General features: G+C 47.4%; 1 protein-coding gene across 1 annotated transcript in view; it reads left to right on the top strand.

Moving 5' to 3' along the window:
• Positions 1-24,081, top strand: part of LOC148534434 (serotransferrin-B-like) — a 59,784-nt gene extending 35,703 nt beyond the window's left edge. Inside the window, exons 13-17 of the mRNA XM_088466850.1 lie at positions 869-1,019; positions 2,926-2,990; positions 10,853-11,037; positions 21,518-21,710; positions 24,047-24,081. Coding sequence (XP_088322976.1) covers positions 869-1,019; positions 2,926-2,990; positions 10,853-11,037; positions 21,518-21,710; positions 24,047-24,081 — 629 coding nt within the window. The remainder of the gene's footprint in view (positions 1-868; positions 1,020-2,925; positions 2,991-10,852; positions 11,038-21,517; positions 21,711-24,046) is intronic.
• The last annotated feature ends 1,257 nt before the right edge of the window (positions 24,082-25,338 follow it).

Genomic DNA, 25,338 nt, shown 5'->3' with positions numbered 1-25,338 from the left:
GAAATCCCATCTTAGTAAATTTACCCCCCAACTGTATAATGCAGCTATTTGCAGCATCGTGCAGCCGTGGGCAGGTCCCAGATAACACGATTCATGGCCCCAGCCTGCCCACTTCGCAGCAAGATCTGGCTGGATCTGGGAGGGTATCTTGCTCTTCTGGAAGAACATACTGAAAATTGCGATTGCCCCTGACATTCCGGTAGAGTAGGCAAATATGAACCAGAGCTGGTAATTATTTCAGTGGGAATCGGTATGTAAATATGGACAGCGGCAGCCCGGCGGGTCGAAATCCCGACACCTCAAGGTAAGTACCCTAAACCTCCCCTTTACCCCCCTAACCCTCCCTTAGGGGTGCCTAACCCTAATCTCCCCCACTAGTGCCTAACCCCCCCCATGGGTGGCTAAACCTAGCCCCCCTCCCCGCACCCTAAACCTAACCCTCCCGGGCGGTGCCTGACCCTAACCTCCCCCCCTAGTCCCTAACCCTAGCCCCCTCTTACCTTAGCCTAACCCTAACCTTCCCCGGGGAGGTGCCTAATTCTAAGTCTCCTCAGGGGTCCCTAAACCTAACCCCCCCCCATCCCCGGGCTAAGGCTAAGTGTATACTTACCCAGCAGAGAGGATGATTGGTCCGGCATCCTTGGCGTTCCGGCGTTGGGATTATCATAGATGTCGGTATGATTGACTACATCCCCTTCAATGTGCTGGAGCCAACGGTGCATGGTTTAGCAATGGTGAGGTATAAGCGTAATGCAGTAATGCAGGATAACACACATGTGTACAGTTTATATCCGAGTCCTGGGGATGAAAGAATGCTGTTATGAAGTATAAACATTACTATTTATGCTGTTATGTGTATTTTTGGCAGGTTCATACTTCAATCAGAGCTGTGCTCCTGGCTCTGATATTCACTCTAACTTCTGCAAACTATGTATTGGTGACCCCCAGAAGACCCTGATAAACGCAAAATGCTCTCGCAGTGATGCAGAGGCTTATTATGGATACTCTGGAGCTTTCAGGTAATGGAAAGCAACTGTCAATCCATAGAGATGGTGATATACTGTCTGAGATATTGGATACAACAACATAAATCACTGCACACAATACAACATGTTATTCAAATCTCCCAATAGTTACAATTTCAGTGGTGTGGCCTAGGGATGGTCATTGGTAGGTTAGCAATCAATGGTCACCATCGATAGTGTCATCAGTGATTAACATCGATGGCATGAACTATTGATAGTTTGCACCCATTGATGGACATCCCTGCAGAGGGGATCGGCAGCCGGTGGGGCAATCACTGAAGGTAGCGGGGTTTAGCGATGCGACCGGGGGATAGTGTTGAGCTCTGTGCTCCAGGTGCTGAGGGAAGAAAAAAAACATTGCTGTCTTCTCTGCCATGGTAAAATCATTCACCATCAGTGGCAAACCATTGATGTTTACCCCTAGTGTGGCCTACTGGAAACAGATATTGACCTGGGGGGATCAGGGGTTTTGACTTATTGGTCCCAATTTTCCATTTTTCACGGACATATTATAATTGTTTATTTATATATTGTCATACACAATACTTTCCAGAGAATATTGAATCATTCACATCAGTCACTGCCCCATTGGAGCTTACAGTCTAGGGGGCCCATTTATCAAAGATCATTTGAGGTAAATTCCCCGAAAACACCTGTTTTCGGGGGTTTACCTCAAATACTTAGTATCCCCCGAATGTATGAAGGAGGGACCGCAGCAGGTATCTCCGATACCTGCTGCGATCCCTCCATTGCCGCCGGCAGCCGCCTCCCCCATAGGTTTCTATGGGGGATGCGATGCTGCCAAATGTATCAATATCGGAAATGCTTCACATTCCCGATATTGACCCCAGCAGCTAACGCCATCTGCAGATAGCGTTAGCCGCTGTGTCCTATGGGCACTTACCACATTTGAGCCGGCGGAGGGATCTTCCAGATCCCTCCGCCGGCAATGGGCGCCGCTCATGTGCAGTCCGCTGGACTGCGCATGCGCAGCAGCCCGGAATGCGCTCCGGCCACATCCCAGAGACGGGCTCTTTTCGGAGCCCGTCTCCGTGCATGTGCCGGGTCATACATTCGGCCGGTATGATCGCATTTTGCAATGCGATCATGGGCGATACTGCATGCCCTGATCGCATTGCAAAATGCGATCCTTAATAAATGGGCCCCTAAATTCCTTACCACACAAACGCACCCATACACTAGCATCCATTTTGTCAGAAACCAAGTAACCTAAAGGATGTTTCTGGTCTGTGGGAGGAAACCCATGCATGCAAATGGAGAACATATAAACTCTACAGAGATAGTTCCCTGGTCTCACACATTCCTGGTGCTGTGTAGCATTAATCAGGGGCGCCCAGAGGGAGGGGCAGGATGCGGGTACTAATTATCCATGCCCGGACTTGCTGGAGGGGCCAAGTGGGGGCCCGGGTCCGACGCCACCCAACCACCTCCGTCTTTCCTGGCAGCAGCCCAGCACATGCTGCTGTGTGCTGAGCTGCAGTAGGAGACTACTAGCCGTCTCAGCCTGTGGGGGGGGAGTGATCACACTGATCTTGCCCCCCTCCCCACAGATTTGCGCCAGGCTGGGGGGCTCACAGCACCAGCCTCCCCAGTGCGCAGCACAGCTTTGTGACCCTGCAACTAGGTTTTTTTTTCTGAGTAAACATGGACATGCCTTCTGTAATTAGGCCACGCCCCCATCCCCCAGGCCCAGGCCAGCTCTTAACGGTCCTATCAGTAATGATAACTATGTATAGATATTGACAGATAGGTCGATCGATGGATAGATAAATAGAATACAGGGCATAGCCTTAGTTTTAAAATATAGCTGGATTTTGTAATACACGATTATGAGAGGCGAGAATACTGCTGAAGTAACACGACTCTGTTTATTGCTCAGGTGCTTGGTTGAGAGAGGAGATGTGGCTTTTGTGAAGCACACCACCGTATTTGAAAATACAGACGGTAAGAACTAGAATGTTATTTCCATTGTTAGAGATATAGGGCCGGATTCAATTAGCGGCGAAAAGCCGAGATCAGCGATAAGTGTGATGTTTTCCCCTGTTTTGAGTCGAAGTTATCGCGCACTTTCACAATGTGCGCTCCCGTATTTCTCCCTATTCAATTGCAAACCAGGTGAAAACGCGGATGGCGAAACTAGCGAAAAGGACTTTTTTGGGGGGAAATCATTCTGTACCCCCCAAAAAAAGAGTAAGGGCTCTATTTATTAACATTATTTTTACTAAAATAAAGTGAAAAAGGGTGTTTTCACACCCTTTTCACAGTATTTTAGTTTCACCTGTAGTTATTACAGGGCAATTGGAGTAGAATTACTAAAATTCTACTCCAACCCCCAGTATCACTTATTTTTAGTAAAGCAGATCGCATTTCCCATAATTGTAATGGGAAATGTGATCCGACCTAAGTTACTAAAAATAAATTGTAAAAAAATACCGGGGGAAGCCCTGTGATAATAACGCCACCTGCAGGTGGCGTTATCCAGGGTCTCCCCCGGTTATCGGGCTCCCACTCTGCTCTAACGGGGAGAGCAGAGGTGGGAGCCGGTACCTGTAATCAGCTATGTGGTCTAAGCAGACCGCAAGCTGATTACTGTAAAAAAAAGAAAAAAAAAAATTAAACATTTTTTTTTACTTACCTGACTCCAGGGACCGGTGATCGGGCCTCCGGTGATGGCTCCTCTCCAGTCAGCTGGTCTCCCATAGTACACTGGGGCCCGGTCAGCAGGTGATCGGGCCCCAGTGCAGTATGGGAGATCACCTGATCGGGAAGCCCGGAGAAGATCACCGGAGGCCAGGAGGATGCAGGTAAGTGTAATGAAGGGAGGGGGGGTCGCGGGGGTCCGCGATCGCGGGGGGCGTGGCTTAGCGTCGGTGGGGGGGTAGTAGCGGTGGTCGGTCGGCGCATGTGCGGGCTCTTAGTCGCTGTATTTTTTCCGAAAATACCGCGACTAGAGTGCGGATGGGATCCGCAGGGACAGAGCTTTATCGCAAGCTCTGTCGCTGCAAGGGATTTATAGTAAATCCCTGTGATATTGCCACATTCAATATGCGGATTGTAGTAAATAGAGCCCTAAGTGACCTTGGTAATCAATTTAGAAGTATATTAATAGCTGTAATATAAGTATTTTGGGTGCTGGTCAATTGGTTGTTATATGCACTTGTGCATTAGTTTGGTAAAATTATATAAAGCAATTTTTTTGACGAAAAATAATTGCTGTAGTTAAATTGGGTGTACATGTAAATGGGTACTAGTGCATTTCTAAAAACTTTATAAAAAAAACAGCTGCTGCAGCCCCCTGCAATCCTAAAAACACCTGTCCCATCCATATAGCACCCCCAAATACCTGACCTAATACTTACAACCCATGTTCAAACATTTTTTACATTTTCACCCCAAAAATGACATGTCTTTTTTTGGGGGTGTTAGGCTAAATTTTTTTTTGCCTAATTAGTCATTAGAGGGAGTGGCCCAAAGGGTTCTGAACCAAGGGCCTGATTCAGAGCCGGACGCAATTAGCGCTCGCTCATCCAGAAAATAGGGGTGGCTATTCAAATGAACCGTTCGCTCTTTGCGGTCTGTTCACGCCTCTAGGTCTGAACGAGCGTACAAAACTTGCGGTCGTTTTTTGGGAAACTACGCCCCCTGGCCGCTCGCATCCTACGTCATGTCCGCTATTTATTAGATTAATCGAGTACATCGACCAGGGTATGAGCTGCTCGCTATTCTTGTGGTTGGTTTTTGCTACCACAATTTTGCGAGCAGTTCTGGCTATAAAATAACCCAGTGACATGGTCAATGACGCTGCTGTTTTAAATATACACACCCATAAAACGCCCGTTTTGACCTTTAAGCACGCCTGCGATCGGATCTCCACTCCCCGTTTTCAAGCACCTTCCCCTGTTACCACCCACATACGCCTCATCCTGTCACTCAAATTAGCAGGCATTCGCTATTTTGCGAGCACATGAATTTCGGCCGCACTGACTGGTTCGCGCATGCGTATAACGATCCGTACGCATGCGCAGTTGGGCAAACATCGCTCAGAGCGAACGAGCTGCCGCTTACGAGTGGCTCTGAATCAGGCCCCAAGTCCCCACATTTTCACTCAAAAGTAGGGATTTTGCACATCTTTTCTCCTGCCTTTAGGTGGAGAAACCTTTTTTCCTGCTTTTGCCAATGGAGGTTTCGCAAAGGCGAAAACGTCCTGCAATTGAAAAGGGCAACACTTCGGAAACAGACGAAAACCGCGCATCGGCAAAAACTTTTTGCCGATCACGGCTTTTTGCCTCTAATTGAATACGGGCCATAGTTGTGATAAAACAACTAGTTGATAATTCTTAATTCACTTGCTACATAATTTATATATAGGACCTGATACACAGCCACACACAATGCCGATGTTCACGTAGTTGAGCGATGTTTGGCAACTGCCCATGTGCAAAAATTCCAAATATCAACTACGGCGCATGCGTTGTATGCACAAAGGCACTGTGATCGTGACCTGGGCCGCCATCAGGGGGGGACTGCTGGGCCTGTAGTCCCGGCCCCGAGAGAGAGGAGGACCGGATGTCAGTGGTGGGGATCAATCATTAATTTACTGGCAGCCATGGAGGAGAAACAACGCGCAGGCAGCATTCCATAAGTTGCTGGCCGCAAGCCAATCACAGCTCGCGGACTCCTGACCGGAACCGGCGGCCGCTCCTGATTGGCTGCCGGTTCGGGAGCTGTGATTGGTTCGCAGCCAACGTCGTATTTAGAATGACGTCGGCGCTGTTTCTTCTCCCTAGCTGCTGATGCAATCCACAACGCTGACATTCAGGCCTGGTTTCCTCCATGCCTGACTGACTCCCAGTGACAGGTAAGCATACTGACCCTTCCCTGCACTCGCTTATAGTCCAGCCAGACTTCCCTGTGCACCCTTCCCAGTCCAGCCATCCTTGTCTGTCCTTTCCCCCCTCTACTCCAGCCAGCCTTCCCTGCCCAGTGCCCCCCCTAGTCCAGCCATTCTTCCCACCCCTGTGCCCTAGTCCAGCCAGCCTTCCCAGCCCTGTGCCATGCCTAGTCCAGTCAGCCTACCCAGCCCTGTACCCCTCTAGTCCAGCCAATCTTCCCAGCCCTGTACTGCCCCTCCTAGTCCAGCCAGCCTTCCCAGCCCTGTGCCCCCCCCCCACCTAGTCCAGCCAGCCTTCCCAGCTCTGTACCCCCCATCCCAGGGAGGGGGGCCCTGCCTATTTTGTCAGTACCGGCCCCATCATTTCTGATGGCAGCCCTGATCGTGACGCACAGTATCTGCAATGTTGTGGAAAAGTTCAGGGCATTTCTGGGCGGTGTCTAGTAATTCACACAAGCGAATTGTACACTGGTGAAGTGTACCTGTCTCCTGCACAATATAGAGGCAGCCCAGGTCACTGTTGAAGTATACCTGTCTCCTGCACAATATGGAGGCAGCCCCGGTCACTGTTGAAGTGTACCTGTCTCCTGCACAATATGGAGGTAGCCCCGGTCACTGTTGAAGTATACCTGTCTCCTGCACAATATGGAGGCAGCCCCGGTCACTGGTGAAGTGTACCTGTATCCTGCACAATATGGAGGTAGCCCCGGTCACTGTTGAAGTGTAACTGTCTCATGCACAATATGGAGGTAGCCCCGGTCACTATTGAAGTGTACCTGTTTTTGCTGCACAATACGGAGGTAGCCCCTGTCACTGTTGAAGTGTACCTGTCTCATGCACAATATGGAGGTAGCCCCGGTCACTGTTGAAGTGTACCTGTTTCCTGCACAATACAGAGGCAGCCCCTGTCACTGTTGAAGTGTACCTGTCTCCTGCACAATATGGAGGTAGCCCCAGTCACTGTTGAAGCGTACCTGTCTCCTGCACAATATGGAGGCAGCCTCAGTCACTGTTGAAGTGTACCTGTCTCCTGCACAATATGGAGGCAGCACCGGTCACTGTTGAAGTGTACCTGTCTCCTGCACAATATGGAGGCAGTCCCGGTCACTGTTGAACTGTACCTGTCTCCTGCACAATATGGAGGCAGCCCAAGTTACTGGTGAAGTGTACCTGTTTCCTGCACAATATGGAGGCAGCCCTGGTCATTGTTGAAGTGTACCTGTTTCCTGCACAATACGGAGGTAGTTCCTGTCACTGGTGAAGTGTACCTCTCTCCTGCATAATATGGAGGCAGCCCAGGTCACTGTTGAAGTGTACCTGTCTCCTGCACAATATGGAGGCAACCCCGGTCACTGTTGAAGTGTACCTGTCTCCTGCACAATATGGAGGCAGCCCCGGTCACTGTTGAAGTGTACCTGTCTCCTTCATAATATGGAGGCAGCCCCAGTCACTGTTGAAGTGTACCTGTCTTCTGCACAATATGGAGGCAGCCCCGGTCACTGTTGAAGTGTACCTGTTTCCTGCACAATACGGAGGTAGCCCTGGTCACAGTTGAAGTGTACCTGTCTCATGCACAATATGGAGGTAGCCCCGGTCACTGTTGAAGTGTACCTGTTTCCTGCACAATATGGAAGCAGCCCCGTCACTGTTGAAGTGTACCTGTCTCATGCACAATATGGAGGTAGCCCCGGTCACTATTGAAGTGTACCTGTCTCCTGCACAATATGGAGGCAGCCCCCGTTACTGGTGAAGTGTACCTGTCTCCTGCACAATATGGAGGCAGCCCCCGTTACTGGTGAAGTGTACCTGTCTCCTGCACAATATGGAGGCCGCCCTGGTCACTGTTGAAGTGTACCTGTCTCATGCACAATATGGAGGTAGCCCCTGTCACTGTTGAAGTGTACCTGTCTCCTGCACAATATGGAGGCAGCCCCGGACACTGTTGAAGTGTACCTGTTTCCTGCACAATACGGAGGTAGCCCTGGTCACTGTTGAAGTGTACCTGTCTCATGCACAATATGGAGGTAGCCCCGGTCACTATTGAAGTGTACCTGTCTCCTGCACAATATGGAAGCAACCCCGTCACTGTTGAAGTGTACCTGTTTCCTGCACAATACGGAGGTAGCCCTGGTCACTGTTGAAGTGTACCTGTCTCATGCACAATATGGAGGTAGCCCCGGTCACTACTGAAGTGTACCTGTCTCCTGCACAATATGGAGGCAGCCCCCGTTACTGGTGAAGTGTACCTGTCTCCTGCACAATATGGAGGCAGCCCTGGTCACTGTTGAAGTGTACCTGTCTCATGCACAATATGGAGGTAGCCCCTGTCACTGTTGAAGTGTACCTGTCTCCTGCACAATATGGAGGCAGCCCCGGACACTGTTGACGTGTACCTGTTTCCTGCACAATATGGAGGCAGCCCTGGTCACTGTTGAAGTGTACCTGTCTCATGCACAATATGGAGGTAGCCCCTGTCACTGTTGAAGTGTACCTGTCTCCTGCACAATATGGAGGCAGCCTCAGTCACTGTTGAAGTGTACCTGTTTTCTGCACAATATGGAGGTAGCCCCGGTCACTGTTGAAGTGTACCTGTCTCCTGCACAATATGGAGGCAGCCCCGGTTACTGGTGAAGTGTATCTGTTTCCTGCACAATATGGAGGCAGCCCCGATTACTGGTGAAGTGTACCTGATTCCTGCACAATATGGAGGCAGCCCCGGTCACTGGTGAAGTGTACCTGTTTCCTGCACAATACGGAGGCAACCCTGGTAATTGTTGAAGTGTACCTGTTTCCTGCACAATATGGAGGCAGCCTCAGTCGCTGTTGAAGTGTACCTGTTTCCTGCACAATATGGAGGCAGCCTCAGTCACTGTTGAAGTGTACCTGTCTCCTGCACAATATGGAGGCAGCCCAAGTTACTGGTGAAGTGTACCTGTTTCCTGCACAATATGGAGGCAGCCCTGGTCATTGTTGAAGTGTACCTGTTTCCTGCACAATACGGAGGTAGCTCCTGTCACTGGTGAAGTGTACCTCTCTCCTGCATAATATGGAGGCAGCCCCGGTCACTGTTGAAGTGTACCTGTCTCCTGCACTATATGGAGGTAGCCCCGGTCACTGTTGAAGTGTACCTGTTTCCTGCACAATATAGAGGCAGCCCCGGTCACTGTTGAAGTGTACCTGTTTCCTGCACAAGACGGAGGCAGCCCCGGTCACTGTTGAAGTGTACCTGTCTCCTACACAATATGGAGGCAGCCCCGGTCACTGTTGAAGTGTACCTGTCTCCTGCACAATACGGAGGCAGCCCTGGTCATTGTTGAAGTGTACCTGTTTCCTGCACAATACGGAGGCAGCCCTGGTCATTTTTGAAGTGTACCTCTCTCCTGCATAATATGGAGGCAGCCCCGGTCACTGTTGAAGTGTACCTGTCTCCTGCACAATATGGAGGCAGCCTCAGTCACTGTTGAAGTGTACCTGTCTCCTGCACAATATGGAGGCAGCCCCGGTCACTGTTGAAGTGTACCTGTTTCCTGCACAATATGGAGGAAGCCCCGGTTACTGGTGAAGTGTACCTGTTTCCTGCACAATATGGAGGCAGCCTCAGTCGCTGTTGAAGTGTACCTGTTTCCTGCACAATATGGAGGCAGCCTCAGTCACTGTTGAAGTGTACCTGTCTCCTGCACAATATGGAGGCAGCCCAAGTTACTGGTGAAGTGTACTTGTTTCCTGCACAATATGGAGGCAGCCCTGGTCATTGTTGAAGTGTACCTGTTTCCTGCACAATACGGAGGTAGCTCCTGTCACTGGTGAAGTGTACCTCTCTCCTGCATAATATGGAGGCAGCCCCGGTCACTGTTGAAGTGTACCTGTCTCCTGCACTATATGGAGGTAGCCCCGGTCACTGTTGAAGTGTACCTGTTTCCTGCACAATATAGAGGTAGCCCCGGTCACTGTTGAAGTGTACCTGTCTCCTACACAATATGGAGGCAGCCCCGGTCACTGTTGAAGTGTACCTGTCTCCTGCACAATACGGAGGCAGCCCTGGTCATTGTTGAAGTGTACCTGTTTCCTGCACAATACGGAGGCAGCCCTGGTCATTTTTGAAGTGTACCTCTCTCCTGCATAATATGGAGGCAGCCCCGGTCACTGTTGAAGTGTACCTGTCTCCTGCACAATATGGAGGCAGCCTCAGTCACTGTTGAAGTGTACCTGTCTCCTGCACAATATGGAGGCAGCCCCGGTCACTGTTGAAGTGTACCTGTTTCCTGCACAATATGGAGGAAGCCCCGGTTACTGGTGAAGTGTACCTGTTTCCTGCACAATATGGAGGTAGCCCCGGTCACTGTTGAAGTGTACCTGTCTCCTGCACAATATGGAGGCAGCCCCGGTCACTGTTGAAGTGTACCTGTTTCCTGCACAATATGGAGGAAGCCCCGGTTACTGGTGAAGTGTACCTGTTTCCTGCACAATATGGAGGAAGCCCCGGTTACTGGTGAAGTGTACCTGTCTCTTGCACAATATGGAGGTAGCCCCGGTCACTGTTGAAGTGTACCTGTTTTCTGCACAATATGGAGGCAGCCCCGGTCACTGTTGAAGTGTACCTGTCTCCTGCACAATATGGAGGCAGCCCCGGTCACTGTTGAAGTGTACCTGTCTCCTGCACAATATGGAGGCAGCCCCGTCACTGTTGAAGTGTACCTGTTTCCTGCAATATATGGAGGCAGCCATTTTGAGGACTGAAGCAATATTAAAAATAAATAAATAAAATCACTGGGGAATGTTACTGAGTGGTGTTATTGGCTCAGCTCACAGAAAGGCTGTCTCCACAAGGTGTATTAGATGGATATACTTTAATAGGATGTAGGAATAATAATTCTTCATCCAGTGTTTAATAGTTTCATGGATCATTTTCTTTCAGGTAAAAACCCTGCAGATTGGGCCAAAAAACTGAAATCTAATGACTTTGAGTTACTGTGTCTTGATGGCTCTCGTGCCCCGGTCAGCGACTACAAGGCTTGCAACTTGGCAGAGGTCCCAGCACATGCTGTTGTTAGTCGGCCGGAGAAGCGGAACCATGTTTTAAGGATTGTTAAGAAACAGCAGGTGAGCGCATCATTGGTCACTCTAGAACTGAATGAGAATCCCAGTGCCTCAATATACATACAGTATCTATTTTTCCTTAATATTCAAAGGGCCTGATTCAGATGAGGAGGCAAATATCATCGCAGCTGTGATCTCTCACAGACCAAAAAACACTTATTAGCTCCCTTCACACACCTGATACTTTAGAGCACTTCACTGTCACTCTCTTTTTCGTGTGATGCCCGGGGGGGGGGGGGGGGGTTGAGCAGGTCCCTAACCCCAGAGTGTTGGGGACCTGCTCAACGTGGTGACCTTCATGCTGGTGGGCAGGCCCGTATCATTGGCCAACGATATGCTAACTACAGTAATTACCAGATACATTTGAATATGAACAGTAATGATCGCATAGTGCATATGCTATTTCTTTTCCTGTGTATATTACTTTAAAATAGGGGTGTGCACCGGCCACTTTTTGTATTTTGTGTTTTGGACCTGTATCTTTCTTCGTGTTTTGGATCTGGATTGGTTTTGCCAAAACCACCCTTCCGTGTTTTGGGTTCTGGGTTTTGGATCTGTATTTTTTTGGAAAAAAGCATAAAAACAGCTAAAATCACAGAATTTGTGGGTTTTTCTGCTCCTATGCTATTATTAACCTCAATAACATTAATTTCCACTCATTTCCAGTCTATTCTGAACACCTCACAATATTGTTTTTAGTCCAAAAGGTTGCACCAAGGTAGCTGCATGACTATGCTAAGTGACACAGTGGGCAGCACAAACACGTGGCCCATCTAGGAGTGACACTGCAGTGGCAGACTGGATGGCAGTTTGAAAAACTAGGCCCCAAACAGTACATAATGCAAAGAAAAAAAAGAGGTGCAAGATGGAATTGTCCTTGGACCCTCCCACCCCCCTTTATGTTGTGTAAACAGGACATGCACACTTTAGCAAACCAATCATTTCAGCGCCAGGGTCTGCCACACGACTGTGGCTGAAATGATTGGTTCGTTTGGGCCCCCACAAAACAAGCTGGCAATTAATCTGTCCCTGCACAAACTGGCTCTATGGAGTATTAATTCATCCCCGCTGGAATCAACCGCCACAGGTCCCTCTGTACTTTCTGGAGGCTGATCTCCCTGGAAGAATTGATAATTCATTTTGATGAACATCATCTTCTCCACATTTTGTGGAAGCAACCTCCTACACCTTTCGCTGACAAAGGTTCCCGGCTGCACTAAACAATCTTTCGGAGTACACGTTTGAGGGGGGGCAACTTAGGTAAAATAGAGCCAGTTTGTACAGGGGCCTCCAAATTGCCTCTTTTTCCTGCCAGTACAGGTACGGACTGTCTGACATGCCTACTCGGATGCTGTCACCGATGTAATCCTCCACCATTCTGTCAATGGTGACAGTATCATATGCAGTGACAGTAGACATGTCAGAAATTGTTGCCAGGTCCTTCAGTCCAGACCAGATATCCAAACTTGGTCCTGTCTGCCCTGCATCACCGCCAGCGGGTTGCTTAGGATACCAAAGTTGTTTCCTGGCAGCCCCAGTTGCGGGAGAAAATGAAGGAGCTGTTGATGTGTCACGTTCCGCTTCAGCTGACAGTGTTTTCACCAGCAGGTCTTTGCACCTCTGCAGGCTTGTGTCAGCCGGAAAGAGAGACACCATGTAGGCTTTAAACCTGGGATCGAGCACGGTGGCCAAAATGTAGTGGTCTGATTTCAACAGATTGACCACCTTCGAATCCTGGCAAAGCGAATGAAATGCTTCATCCACAAGTCCCACATGCCGAGTGGAATCGCTCCGTCTTAGCTCCTCCTTCACTTTCTCCAGCTGCTTCTGCAAAAGCCTGATGAGGGGAATGACCTGACTCAAGCTGGCAGTGTCTGAACTGACTTCACGTGTGGAAAGATCGAAGGGCTGGAGAACCTTGCACAACACAGAAATCATTCTCCACTGCGCTTGAGTCAGGTGCATACCCCCTCCTTTGCCTATGTAATAGGTGGATGTATAGGCTTGAATGGCCTTTTGCTGCTCCTCCATCCTCTGAAGCATATAGATGGTCGAGTTCCACCGCGTCACAACCTCTTGCTTCAGATGATGGCGGGGCAGGTTCAAGAGTGTTTGCTGGCACTCCAGTCTTTGGCACGCAGTCGCTGAATGGCGAAAGTGCCCAGAAATTTTTCCACCCACCCAAAGCATCTCCTGCATGCCCCTGTCGTTTTTCAGAAAATTCTGCACCACCAAATTTATTGTGTGAGCAAAACATGGGACGTGCTGGAATTTGCCCAGATGTAATGCCCGCACAATATGGTGGCATTGTCAGATATCACAATTCCCCAGGAGAGTCTTAGTGGGGTAAGCCGTTAGGCGATGATTTCCCTCAGTTTCTCTAAGAGGTTGTCGGCGGTGTGCCTCTTACTGAAACTGGTGATATACAGCGTAGCCTGCCTTGGAACGAGCTGGCGTTTCTGAGATGCTGCTACTGGTGACGCTGCTGTTGTTGCTGCATAAGGTGATACATCTACCCAGTGGGCTGTCACAGTCATATAGTCCTTAGTCTGCCCTGTTCCACTTGTCCACATGTCCGTGGTTAAGTGGACATTGGGTACAACTGCATTTTTTAGGACACTGAGGACACTTTTTCTGATGTCTTTGTACATTCTCGGTATCGCCTGCCTAGTGAAGTGAAATCTAGATGGGATTTGGTATCGGGGACACACTACCTCCATTAATTATCTAAATCCCACTGCAATAGTGGCAGATACCAGATGCACGTCTAACACCAACATAGCTGTCAAGGCCTCAGTTATCCGCTTTGCTTTAGGATGACTACTGTCGTACTTCATCCTCCTCGCTAAGGACTGTTGGAGGGTCAATTGCTTAGTAAAAGTAGTGGTGTTCCTACTTCCTCTCTGGGATGATGAACGACTCCCAGCAGCAGTTGGCGTAGCAATGCAGGATCCTCCGGAGGAGTCCCGGATAGGAGAGTCAGTCATGCCAGTGACATGGCCTGCAGGACTACTTCCGATCCTGACTGAGGAGGAAATTGACGAGGAGGCAGTTGACGGTGTGGTTTGCAGGCGCTTGGATACAACAGGAAAAAGGGATTTAGGTGTCCCTGGACTGCTCACGGTCTTAGCCAGTTTCTGAACTTGACAGTAACTTTTTATGAACGCGCTGCAGGTGGCGTATAAGGGAGGATGTTCCTAGGTGGTTAATGTCCCTACCCCTACTTATTCCACCTTTACATATGGTACATATGGCAAGACAGTTGTTGTGCGGATTTGGATAGAAATATTGCCAGACCAAAGAGGTGGAATGTGTGGTCTTGTGCCCAGGCATGACCGTGATCGGCTTTTTCATCCCACGGACAACAACTGTCTCTCCCGGTGCCTGATTTAAACAAACCACATCACCATCAGAATCCTCCTCATCAACTTCCTCCTCAGCGCCAGTTACACCAATATCCTCATCTTGTTGTATTTCAACAGCGACATCTTCAAATTGAATATCAGCAAGTGGACTGTGGGTGCTCCCCCCTTCAGCACTTGCAGAGGGCATGCAAATGGTGGAAGGAGCCACCTCTTCCCGTCCAGTGTTGGGAAGGGCAGGCATCGCAACCGTCGCCACACTTGGACTCTCCATGGGGATTTCTGATATCTTCTTAGAATTAGAAAGCACAGTTCTTTGCTGTGCATTTGCCAGCTTAACTCGTTTGATTTTTGTAGCGGGAGGACGGCTTCCATCGTCATGTGAAGCTGAACCACTAGTCATGAACATAGGGGAGGAAGTTAGCCATTCCTTGCCACTCCGTGTCGTAAATGGCATATTGGCAAGTTTACGTTTCTACTCAGATGATTTAAATTTATTTTTTAAGGTAATTTTCCTGAACTTTGCCATTTGGGATTTTATATTCCCTCTACTATGACATTGGGCATCGGCCTTCGCAGACAATGTTGATGGCATTTCATCGTCTATGTCATGACTAGTGGCAGCAGCTTCAGCACTAGGAGGAAGTGGTTCTTGATCTTTCCCTATTTTATTTTTATCGGACAAATTTTTGTCCTCCATTTATGTGATATTGATGCACGTGCGGCTAAGGTGCACACAAACACAGAAAAATATATTTATTTTTTTTCCAGCACTTTGGGGGTTACACCACCCTTCAACAGATGAGCCAGCCAGCCCTTGATTTATGACACAGGCGCACGCTTGGCACTGCTACTTTGTTGATGCCCGTGTGGCTAATGCGCACACAAACACAGAATTTTTTTTTTTTTTCGGCACTTTGGGGGTTACACCACCCTTCAACAGACGAGCCTGCCGGACCTTGATTTGTGACACAGGCGCACGCTTGGCGCTGTTACTTTGTTGATGCACATGCAGCTAATGTGTCACAAACACAGAAAAAAAATATTTTTTTATTTTTTGGAGCACTTTTGGGTTACACCACCCTTTAACAGACGAGCCAGCTGGCCCTTGACTTATGACACAGACACGCTTTGCGCTGCTACTTTGTTGATGCACGTGCGGCTACAGCGCACACAAACAGAAAAAAAAGAATTTTTTTTTGCACTTGGGGGGAGCACCCCTGATGGACAGAGCACCCCCTGGACAACACTACAGCATCCCTTTAGGACTACAGCCTTTATGGGATGCTGCACACAAGTCACAAACACAGAAAAATATATGTTTTATTTTTTCCGGCACTTTGGGGGTTACACCACCTTTCAACAGATGAGCCAGCTGGCCCTTGATTTATGACACAGACGCACGCTTGGCACTGCTACTTTGTTGATGCACGTGTGGCTAATGCGGACACAAACACAGAAAAAGATTTTGTTCTTTTTTTTTTCCGGCACTTTACACCACCCTTCAACAGACGAGCCAGCCGGCCCTTGACTTATGACACAGACGCACGCTTGGTGCTGCTACTTTGTTGATGCACGTGCGGCTACAGCCCACACAAACAGAAAAAAAAGAATTGTTTTTTTGCACTTTGGGGGAGCACCCCTGATGGACAGAGCACCGCCTGGACAACACTACAGCACCCCTTTAGGACTACAGCCTTTATGGGACACTGCACAACACAGCTCAGCCAGCACCTATGGACTTTGGAGTAGACACAGCCGCTATGGACAACAGCAGCACAACACAGCCCAGCCAGCCCCTAAGAAAGCAGCACAACACAACCCAGCCAGCATGGACTTTGGAGTGGACACAGCCGCTATGGACAACAGCAGCACAACTCCCACCCTCCCTCTTCACTGTCCACAGCTGGGATGAAAAATAGCGCCGACGCGGGGACCTTCTATAGAATCCAAAACCCGCAAGATCCGACAGTGGGATGATGACGTTTTGCCTCGATTTAAGGTCAGTCAGGCGGGAAAACCCGAGCCTGACTCGGATCCGGCTCGGATCGGGGGGGTTCGGATTTCAGAAATCCGAACCCGCTCATCCCTACTTTAAAATGTCAGCATGATAGCACCTTTCATTACTATTAGGGTGTGCAGTCTAGAACCCCTCTCTATCTCTCACAGACCGTAATTACAATAATATGCTAATTACTCACTCGCCGCCCACTGCTTAGTTACACTGACAGCATCTCACATCAGCCGCTCACACACACAAAACCTGCAACTTTGAAATGCAGATCAGGCAGCCATAAACCTTCTAAGTCTAAGCTGTCATAGACACAGTGGGTCTCCAGTTACGAGCAAGGCTAATATATGGACGCCCAGAAAATAGCGTTTAAATGGTACCGAGACGTCTGTTTTTTTCTAACCACCCTATTACCTCCCCTAAAGCTGACTACCTGTAACTCACTTTGCGAGTGAATCCTCTGTGTGAGCATAATCACAATTCAATCGATGCGCAGTGCAGCCTACACCCATGCTCAATGGCAAACAATCACTCAATCTGTGTAAATATCAGTATTGCGTCCACATCTAAATCAGGCCCAATGCTCATTAAAACCATTTTGATTACCATGAAGTAAAAATAATAGATAGTAATGAATGGGGGTTGTTGATAAATTAATTGTTGCCCTTCAGTGGTTTGGGTACACAGATGGTGGAATGCTTCAGAGAGAGGTGAGACTACTTCTCACCCCTTCTGTCCACCCATTACCAACCTGACAGACCCACCCCCCCAGCTTTATCAGAAGCCTCTGCTCACCCCTGCAACATCACCTGCCAACCCAGTCACCATAGTGTCTCTGACAGGGAGGACTGAGCAAGGGAAACAAATGCATACCTAATCATGGGCCAGCTGAGTGCCCAATCTCCATTCTTCCAAGTAGTTGGAGAGCAGGTTCGCTCACTGGAAGAGTGTGGGACCTTTTCTGTGATTTGGCCAACCAGTAGCATGCACGCTATAATAGCAGCAGCTCATATGTGGTTAGTATGGCTTCCCTCAACAGGATCCAGGGCCTGCTACAACCTAGTGAACGACAAATAAGGCTGTTGCTTACTTTAGAAGCTGGAAGGGACAGAGAAAGTCCTATCTTTCCAAGTGGCAGACTTTTTAAAGAATAAAGCTCTAAGCCCTTAAACTTGGTGATCCATTGCCTGCTGGATAGACTCCATGTGCTACCTGCATTGTTCTACAGTCCCAGGCATCACCTACACTTGGCCGGGGGCACATATCAATAGTCCAAGTGCCTTGGTAGCAATAGAGGATTCTGGTTATACTGTCTCTCAAATTCAATGCATTACGGACCTTCTAAACCTCACCAGCTGTGACCCATTTAGTTTCACATCAATTTAGCAGGACCATAACTCCTTTTGCTAATTTGCGGCACAATTGACACAGGGTGCCTTATCCTACTATACATGAGGGACATGGCCCTTTATACTGTCACTAATGAGCAGATCCTCTGCAAATTTGGCAGTGATGCACAGAGCCAACTAGTTCAAATCTTGGTTAGTGCTTCTTCTGTATGTTGCTCTATTCCAACCTGAACTGGTATAGATAGCCAAGGATGCTGTGGTTGGAAAAATCCCTTTACCAGAATAAACCCAAACAATTTAGTTTGCCTGTATTCATTCAGTTTACTTCTCGATGCAAAATAATTTATTGAAGCCTCTGGCTGCCTGATCAGGGCAGCATAACTCACATCTAGCCCTTTTCAGCCTCTGAATGGAAAAACTCCAAAGATGCTTATAGAAGTAAATTTATTACCTAGGACCGGGTGCCACCTAAGTGGTTGGGGCTCATCTCATCCAATCTGACTCCTGATTACACCCCATGCCTATCCCCAGGTGCTCAACATTATTATTCAAGAATGTTAGACGTCCATTTTGAAGCTCTCTCTAAACCATGCTTGTTATCTTATGGGTTTTAAAAGATACAGAAATTATAAAATCCTTTTCACTTTGCCCTTTAAGGGGAGCCAGATACTGTGGTCATCTGCCCTGTCCTTGATCATCAGACAGGTGGAGTGTGTACTGTAACATCTTCCTGGTGTCCATATTAAAATACGCCTTCTGACTTGTGTTGGACCTATAAGCAAATTGTCCCCCGCTGACCTGTGTTGGTTCATTCAGGAGCTGGTGGTAGCTGGTGGTTGTATTCTTAACCAGACAACTCAAAGATATTTACTTAATGGATGTGAGGCATGGCCTGTAGATTTATCTATCCAGGACTCAGGGCCTGATTCAGAGCCGGACGCTCTGACCAGAGCGCTCGCTCTGAATCAGGTCCCTCCTATCTAAACTTGGAGCGGCCTTTTGGACGCTCGCATAGCTGTGGGTTACCACCCACAGCTTATGCGAGCATCCATGATGATGGTCAAGACCATCGTGACCATTGGGCTTGCGACAAGACCCTGCGGTAGGGTCTCGCTGCCGCAAGCCCTGGAGTGATTTTGGCTCTATCAGAGCCAAAATCACTCCAACTGACATCACTAGTGATGTCAGTGGGGCCGGACCCAGACGGTAGGCGTTCCCATGGGAACGCCTCCGTCTGGCAGCCACTCCCCCGGCACGCCCACTAAAGGGGGAGTGCTGTCAATCAACATCGACGGCACGTCCCCTTTTGGTGCGAGACCCATAACGACGGCTACCCCGTCGTTATTAGGGTCTCGCGCATGCGCACGACTGAGCTCCCTCGTCGTGCGCATGCGCATTAGGGTACCATCGACCCGCTTGCAAGCGTCCAGCGCTCGCGAGCGGGTCAGAATCAGGCCCTCAGTTCCATCACTTGAACACCCTTTAAAGAGATATAACAACAAGTAATGTAGTGCCTCCTTCCAGTCCATCTTGTGCTGGATCAGTACAGCAATCTCAGAGTATATTATATGGCAGGGATTTTGGTTTAATTGGACTAATGACAAACCTAGTCAGGGTGGTGGGTCCTTCTTAGGCAGACTGTCAAGAGCCATCAACAGACCAGGTTTGCAGATTTCCAAGACTGGTTCAATCAAATGATTTCTCAATTTTGGGAGATGGTTTGCTTTACTCAGCATGAAGAAGCTATAAAACACATAACATCTACTTTATTCATTGTAAATTGTTTGAATGACAAATCACACATATGGCCAAATGCAATAGGGTAAGAGTTTAGAATATGTGAGAGTTTTCTCACACTTTTTAAATTGCCCAATGTAATAGAGTCCGAGATCAAAGCAACATAGTAAACTCGCATGTTTTTCAGACTCAAACAACTCTCATCCAGATAATTTCCCAGTTTGAAGATAAAACTCGACCAATGTGAGAGATTACTGCTAAACTCTCACATTTTCTATACTTTCACCCTAATACATTTGGCCCCACGTCTACAAATCTCTACAATCCAGGAAGGAGGAAAATGATGTTAGTGTGAAAAATTGTGCACATTTTTATTTGCTGTATTTCAGTTGGGCACAAGAGATAACATGTTTAAAAAAATTACTGTTTGCAGTTGCACTCTCCTCAAGTACTGTGGCTCTAAAATGTATAATTAAGGACACCAACTGTACCATGTTACTATCTTAAGCTGGCTACATACTTAAGCAACCCAGCGGCTGACCGGCTGTCTTGCTGACCGAGTGGCTGATTTGGTAAGCTATACACACTTACCAACTGCCCGCTCAGTATGTCTGACCAGACATCACAACTGGGTGGGCATTTAAATTTGCCTGCCTAATTGTGATGTCAGTATAAATGGTTCCTGTGGCCAGTGTACAGGTCAAGATATAGTATATCTGCACAATATATCGACATTGCCTGTGCTGCAGGGCCAACCTGATACTGTATGTCTATGAACAACGTCGCTCACAGACATATCGTCTAACACCTGCAGATGCAATATGCTATATGTCATTCATCGGCTGTACAAATAATATATCGCATAGCATGTACCCAGCATTACATATCTTGCTGTCTTATCATTTTTTTTTATTTCATTAGAAATAAGGACACACACATGTCTAGTAGCCCCTTGTCATATCACATGCATACACTTGTCACATCTACTAATGCTGCAAAACATTCATCAGTCTGCCTGATGCTATGCTATCTTCTCCCATAATACTACAAGAGCCTCCTGAACAGTTTTTAAACAGTTAGGCCCAGATTTATCAGTGAGTGATATTCTTGTTATCACACGTTACAAATCTTAAATGGTTCTCCAACCAATCAGCTCCTGTTATTTTTCAAACACATGACAGTTAGGAGCCGGTTGGTTGGGGCACCATTTAAGATTCATAACGAGTGATAAAAAGAATATCACTCATTGATAGATCTGGGCTTTAGGGGGCGATTCAGACCAGGACGCTAAGCTGCGCCCTCTCGCAGCCAAAAGGGGCCGGGTATGTAGATGCCGCGATCGCACTGTCTGGTGTAAGGACGCCCTCTATGTCTTAGAGAGCGACGGAAGAGCGAATGCACACCGGTATAAAGACGCCCACTTTTCTCTCATAAGACACGTCATCTCCAGGAAGTGTATGATTAATCAGAACCATAAGAGCTGCACGCAGCGCTTGTGGTAGACCTTACCCCGCCGCATGCACTGCAGGCTGAAATACAACCAAGTGACGTGTACAATGACGCATCTTTGCTAATTATGCACACCCATAAAACTCCGTTTTGACGCCCAGACACGCCTGGGTTCGCAGCACCACTCCCCCGTTCACAAGCACCTTCCCGTTACCACCCACAAACGGCACTAACTGTCACTCAAAGTAGTGCTCAGTCTTTGTGCTATGAGCGCACAATTCCCGGACGCAGTGACTGGTTCGCGCACGTGCACTGGGATGCATACGCATGAGCGGACGAGCGATAATCGCCCATAGCGTGCGTCCGCAGCTTAGCGACCAGGTCTGAATCGGGCCCTTAGTTCTAAACGTAAAGTTGTTATTTCTTTATATTCCTCTCCATGGAACTCTTCGTTCTGATGATACTAGCCCATGTTATTCAACGATTGTATATAACGTCAGAAATAAACTAATCACAATATATGCGTCACTGACACAAGATGCATTGTTATTATTCTGTCACTTGTACATTCTCAGTCACTGTTTGGGAGGAATGGTACCCAGAGACACAAATTTCAGATGTTTGGCTCTAAGGAAGGCAAGGACCTACTCTTTAAGGACTCCACCCAGTGCTTGCTTGAGATTGATCAGAAACTCACTATGGAGGACTACCTGGGGAAAGCTTACTATTCAGCTGTGTCCACTCTTAACAAGTGTTCAACAACATCAGGTACTGTATATAGCAGTGATGTGTCTGTGATCTCCATAAAGGAACATCTGTGAGCTTGTGGTTACTAGGTATGGTGGCTTTATTAATAAAATCATTTAAGCAGTTTAGCTTGAAAAAATAATGCAACAAGGGGCTTATCAGTTATTGGGAGAGAGATATCAAACCTTGGAGAAAGTGGACAGTGGACACTATCCAGCATCTGTCACAAGATCTTTGAAAAATGACAGTAAGAAGCTGACTGGGTGGGTACTTTATCTCTCTATCCAAGGTTTGATACATATCCCACATTAACCTCTGCCCATGGACCTCTTTCAGGATTTCCAAACAAACACAGTTTTTTTTATAAAGATAGAATATTTGTTTTGTTTGAGGAACTCCTGAAATAATGTATAGATTTTGGACCTATTAATCAGAATGCCTGGGGCGTAAGCTTTTCCACATAAGGGTTTTTACATTATTTGGAGAGGTGTGTATTAGGGATCTTCAGATAAGAGGTGGGTACACACTGCAAAGATACATCTGCAGGTCGAGTGATCTGCAAATATATCTGTAGACCATACTTGCCTACTTTTGAAAAAGCATTTCAGGGAGATTGTGAAAGCAGTACCTATGAGCGCAGCAGTAAAGTGGGCGTGTACTGCTACATCTGAGGGGCGTGTCATAAAATTGCCTTACATCCACATGTAAATGAGCCCCAAAGCCGTTAGTAAGATCTACTTGTTGATGAAAATACACTCAGAAAATGCATGTAGCCATAAGGATCATTGTGCTTTATAACCAATGCAGGGAAATGGCACTGAAGATCCCATTTGATGGTCTATTCATTTTCTTCCCGAAGTATATAACAGCTACATATAAGGGGGTAAGGTGCAATCAGTGAGATTGCCAGGCTCTTCAGGGAGTCAGGGAGATTGCTACTATTTCAAGGAGTCTCGCTGACAATCAGGGAGAGTTGGCAAGTATGCTGTATATGATGGTCATTCATATACACTGAACGACCATCATCTTCCAGGCAGCCGCAGGTCCCGCTCCCCTCCACCCTCGTTGCTTCTGCTGCATGTTTACGGGCGGTCGGCTGATTGCCCGTACACACTTGCTGATGGACAGATATATCTGCAGACATATCTGTCCATCAGCTGTGCAGCACAGCCGACGTGATATGTCTGTGTACACGCTGGCTGATGGGCACCAGATATATTGGCTGATCAATTGATTGGCCGATATATCAGTCATTGTGTACCCAGCTTTTCTCCACAGTGACTGTATGGTAGATTAGGGGTCTCCAGATAAGAGATCAGATACATGTATGGAGGATTGGATGGGAAAAACACAATACTGTGTACAGATATCACAGTCAGGGGGTGATTCAGAGGTGGCTGTTTTTGTAGTAGCGGCTGTGTCTTTTGTTGCAGACGCTGCTGCGTCTTTAGTCTAATGCCGCAGCCGATGTCCCTCCTATTGAGGTGCTCGCAGGCTGCAGTGCCAATCTGCCGATGTGCAAAGACACCTCTATTGGCTCACCATCGGTCACACCATCAGATACTGCCCTATGGCAGGAGCAGAATGTCTGACTGAACATGGCCGTCAGTGTCAGTGCAACTGCCTCTTTAGACGTAGTCACCGATACTGACATGCCCGCGTCTGGTAGTCACCCCCCAGAAATGCCCATCAAAATTGCATGGATCTGCATGCAATTTGTATATGCGTCTCTGCGCGGTAACCAACAGGCCGCATGCGCAGTGCGGCTCGGATGCATGTGCAGAGGAAAACCATAAGCTTCTTGTGTCCGATAGCTTCCCCTGTGATCACCCCCTTAGTGTTAAGCACTGGTAGGACTCAGTCTTTGATCATCAATGGCTGCAGTTAGGCCCCAGAGTCACTGAGAAGGGAGGTCTGGTACCAAATACCTGGGTCTCCATTGGGGCCTGGCAGTGGAGATTATGGGGGAGGCTGATGGGGCTGTGGCCTCATTAGCCCATTCCTCTCACCAAAACAACAGGTGAGCTGTATTATGTGTTGGGAAAGTGAAGTGACGGTATTGGGGCCTGAGGTTGTGCTCAGTGACCTTAATAGCCCCAGTCTCCCTACATGATGGATCCAGTCTCCTTACATGATAGATCCAGTCTTCCTACATGATAGACCCAGACTCCCTACTTGATGGACCCAGCCTCCCTACATGATAGACCCAGTCTCCCTACATGATAGACCCAGACTCCCTACTTGATGGACCCAATCTGCCTACACGGAAATCTCTCATCATGGCATACATGTTTGCAGACAATTTAAAATGTATGGTACTTGCTCATTATTTTTTTCCTGTATCTTTCTATCAACAGAACTGCTCTCTGCCTGCTTGTTCCACAGCTGTTAAGGAAATCTGGCAATCAAGAGTTATCTACTGATTGTTCATTATTCTGCACTATCCATGTTTCTTCTCCAACTTAGCCCCAGATTTGTCCCATCTAGAAATGCATTTCCTTTGTTCAGTAAATACTCATGATTTGAATATACTGTATAAGCACTTTTGTCACTTATTAGAAAAACATTTTATTCCTACAAGACAACCAGAAATGTAAAAACAATTGCATAAATTAGTCAATGCAATAAAGAAAAATACTGTATATATTTCATTACATTTCACTGGGATAGATTTGGTAATATTGAAATTAGTTTGTGCTTCGGCCAGCATGGAAAGAATTTTAGAGCTGCAACGCTGTGAATTTGAATTTCACATTCACAACTCACAATTCGGAAACATTAACATATACCATAAAATTATAAAATGATATCTCTATTGCTTGTTAGAGCTTAAATTGAATTATATATTTTGCTTTAGTTTGCATAGTGAACATTGCTAAGAGTTTTAAGTTCAAAGAGCAAAATCAGTTTTCATAGAAAAGAGTGCAATATAGTCATTTAACCTCGAACATGTTTGAACTGGCTTAAATATTGTCAGACCTGTTTACTTTACTTAGCACTAAATTCTTAGTTTTTGTAAAGTTTGAGAATTTACTGCAAATAATAGAACTTTAGAACCAGCCCATTGAACTACTTTAAAAACCACTTTGAAACCATGTAACTTATCTCTAATCAAAGAATATAGCCCAGGCGCTGAAGGGTTGGTAGAAGCTTAACAGATTCAATGTGGCTGTGTGGGGTAGTCACTCCCACTAGGCAAAGAGGGGTATATGAGAAATAGAGCAGCCACAGAATCTGTTAAACACAATTAAGCGTCACTCAAACCAATGCAGGACATATATAATAAAAAAAGAATTGTATGTTTATTATAGTTAATAAACCAATACAAATGTCAATCAATGTCAATCAATGAGGCAATCAGAAAGCATGTAACAGCTGTATTAGTTGTAAAAATCATGCAAATGAGCAATCTAGAATTATTATCTAAAAAGTCCCGGACCAAAAAACATTAAAAAGTCAATGTGATCCAGTTAGAATGGTAAGGAATGCTGCGACCGAGGATGGCTGGCCTCCAAATCTCAACCCAACTAACTAGCGGGGAGACTGCAGAAGGGGATGGTGCGGCAACTCTGTGACTTCGTGGTTAGCAGGTGGAGGGCAAAGGGCTCCATGTTCCGTGATGATGCAGGGAGAGAGACGCTATTAAGGG

The sequence above is a fragment of the Taudactylus pleione genome, unplaced genomic scaffold (genome assembly GCF_031769625.1).
Source record: "Taudactylus pleione unplaced genomic scaffold, aTauple2 ptg000066l, whole genome shotgun sequence".
Taxonomy (NCBI): domain Eukaryota; kingdom Metazoa; phylum Chordata; class Amphibia; order Anura; family Myobatrachidae; genus Taudactylus; species Taudactylus pleione.
Note: the sequence above shows the minus strand (reverse complement) of the source record. Positions and strands in the feature narration are given on the sequence as shown.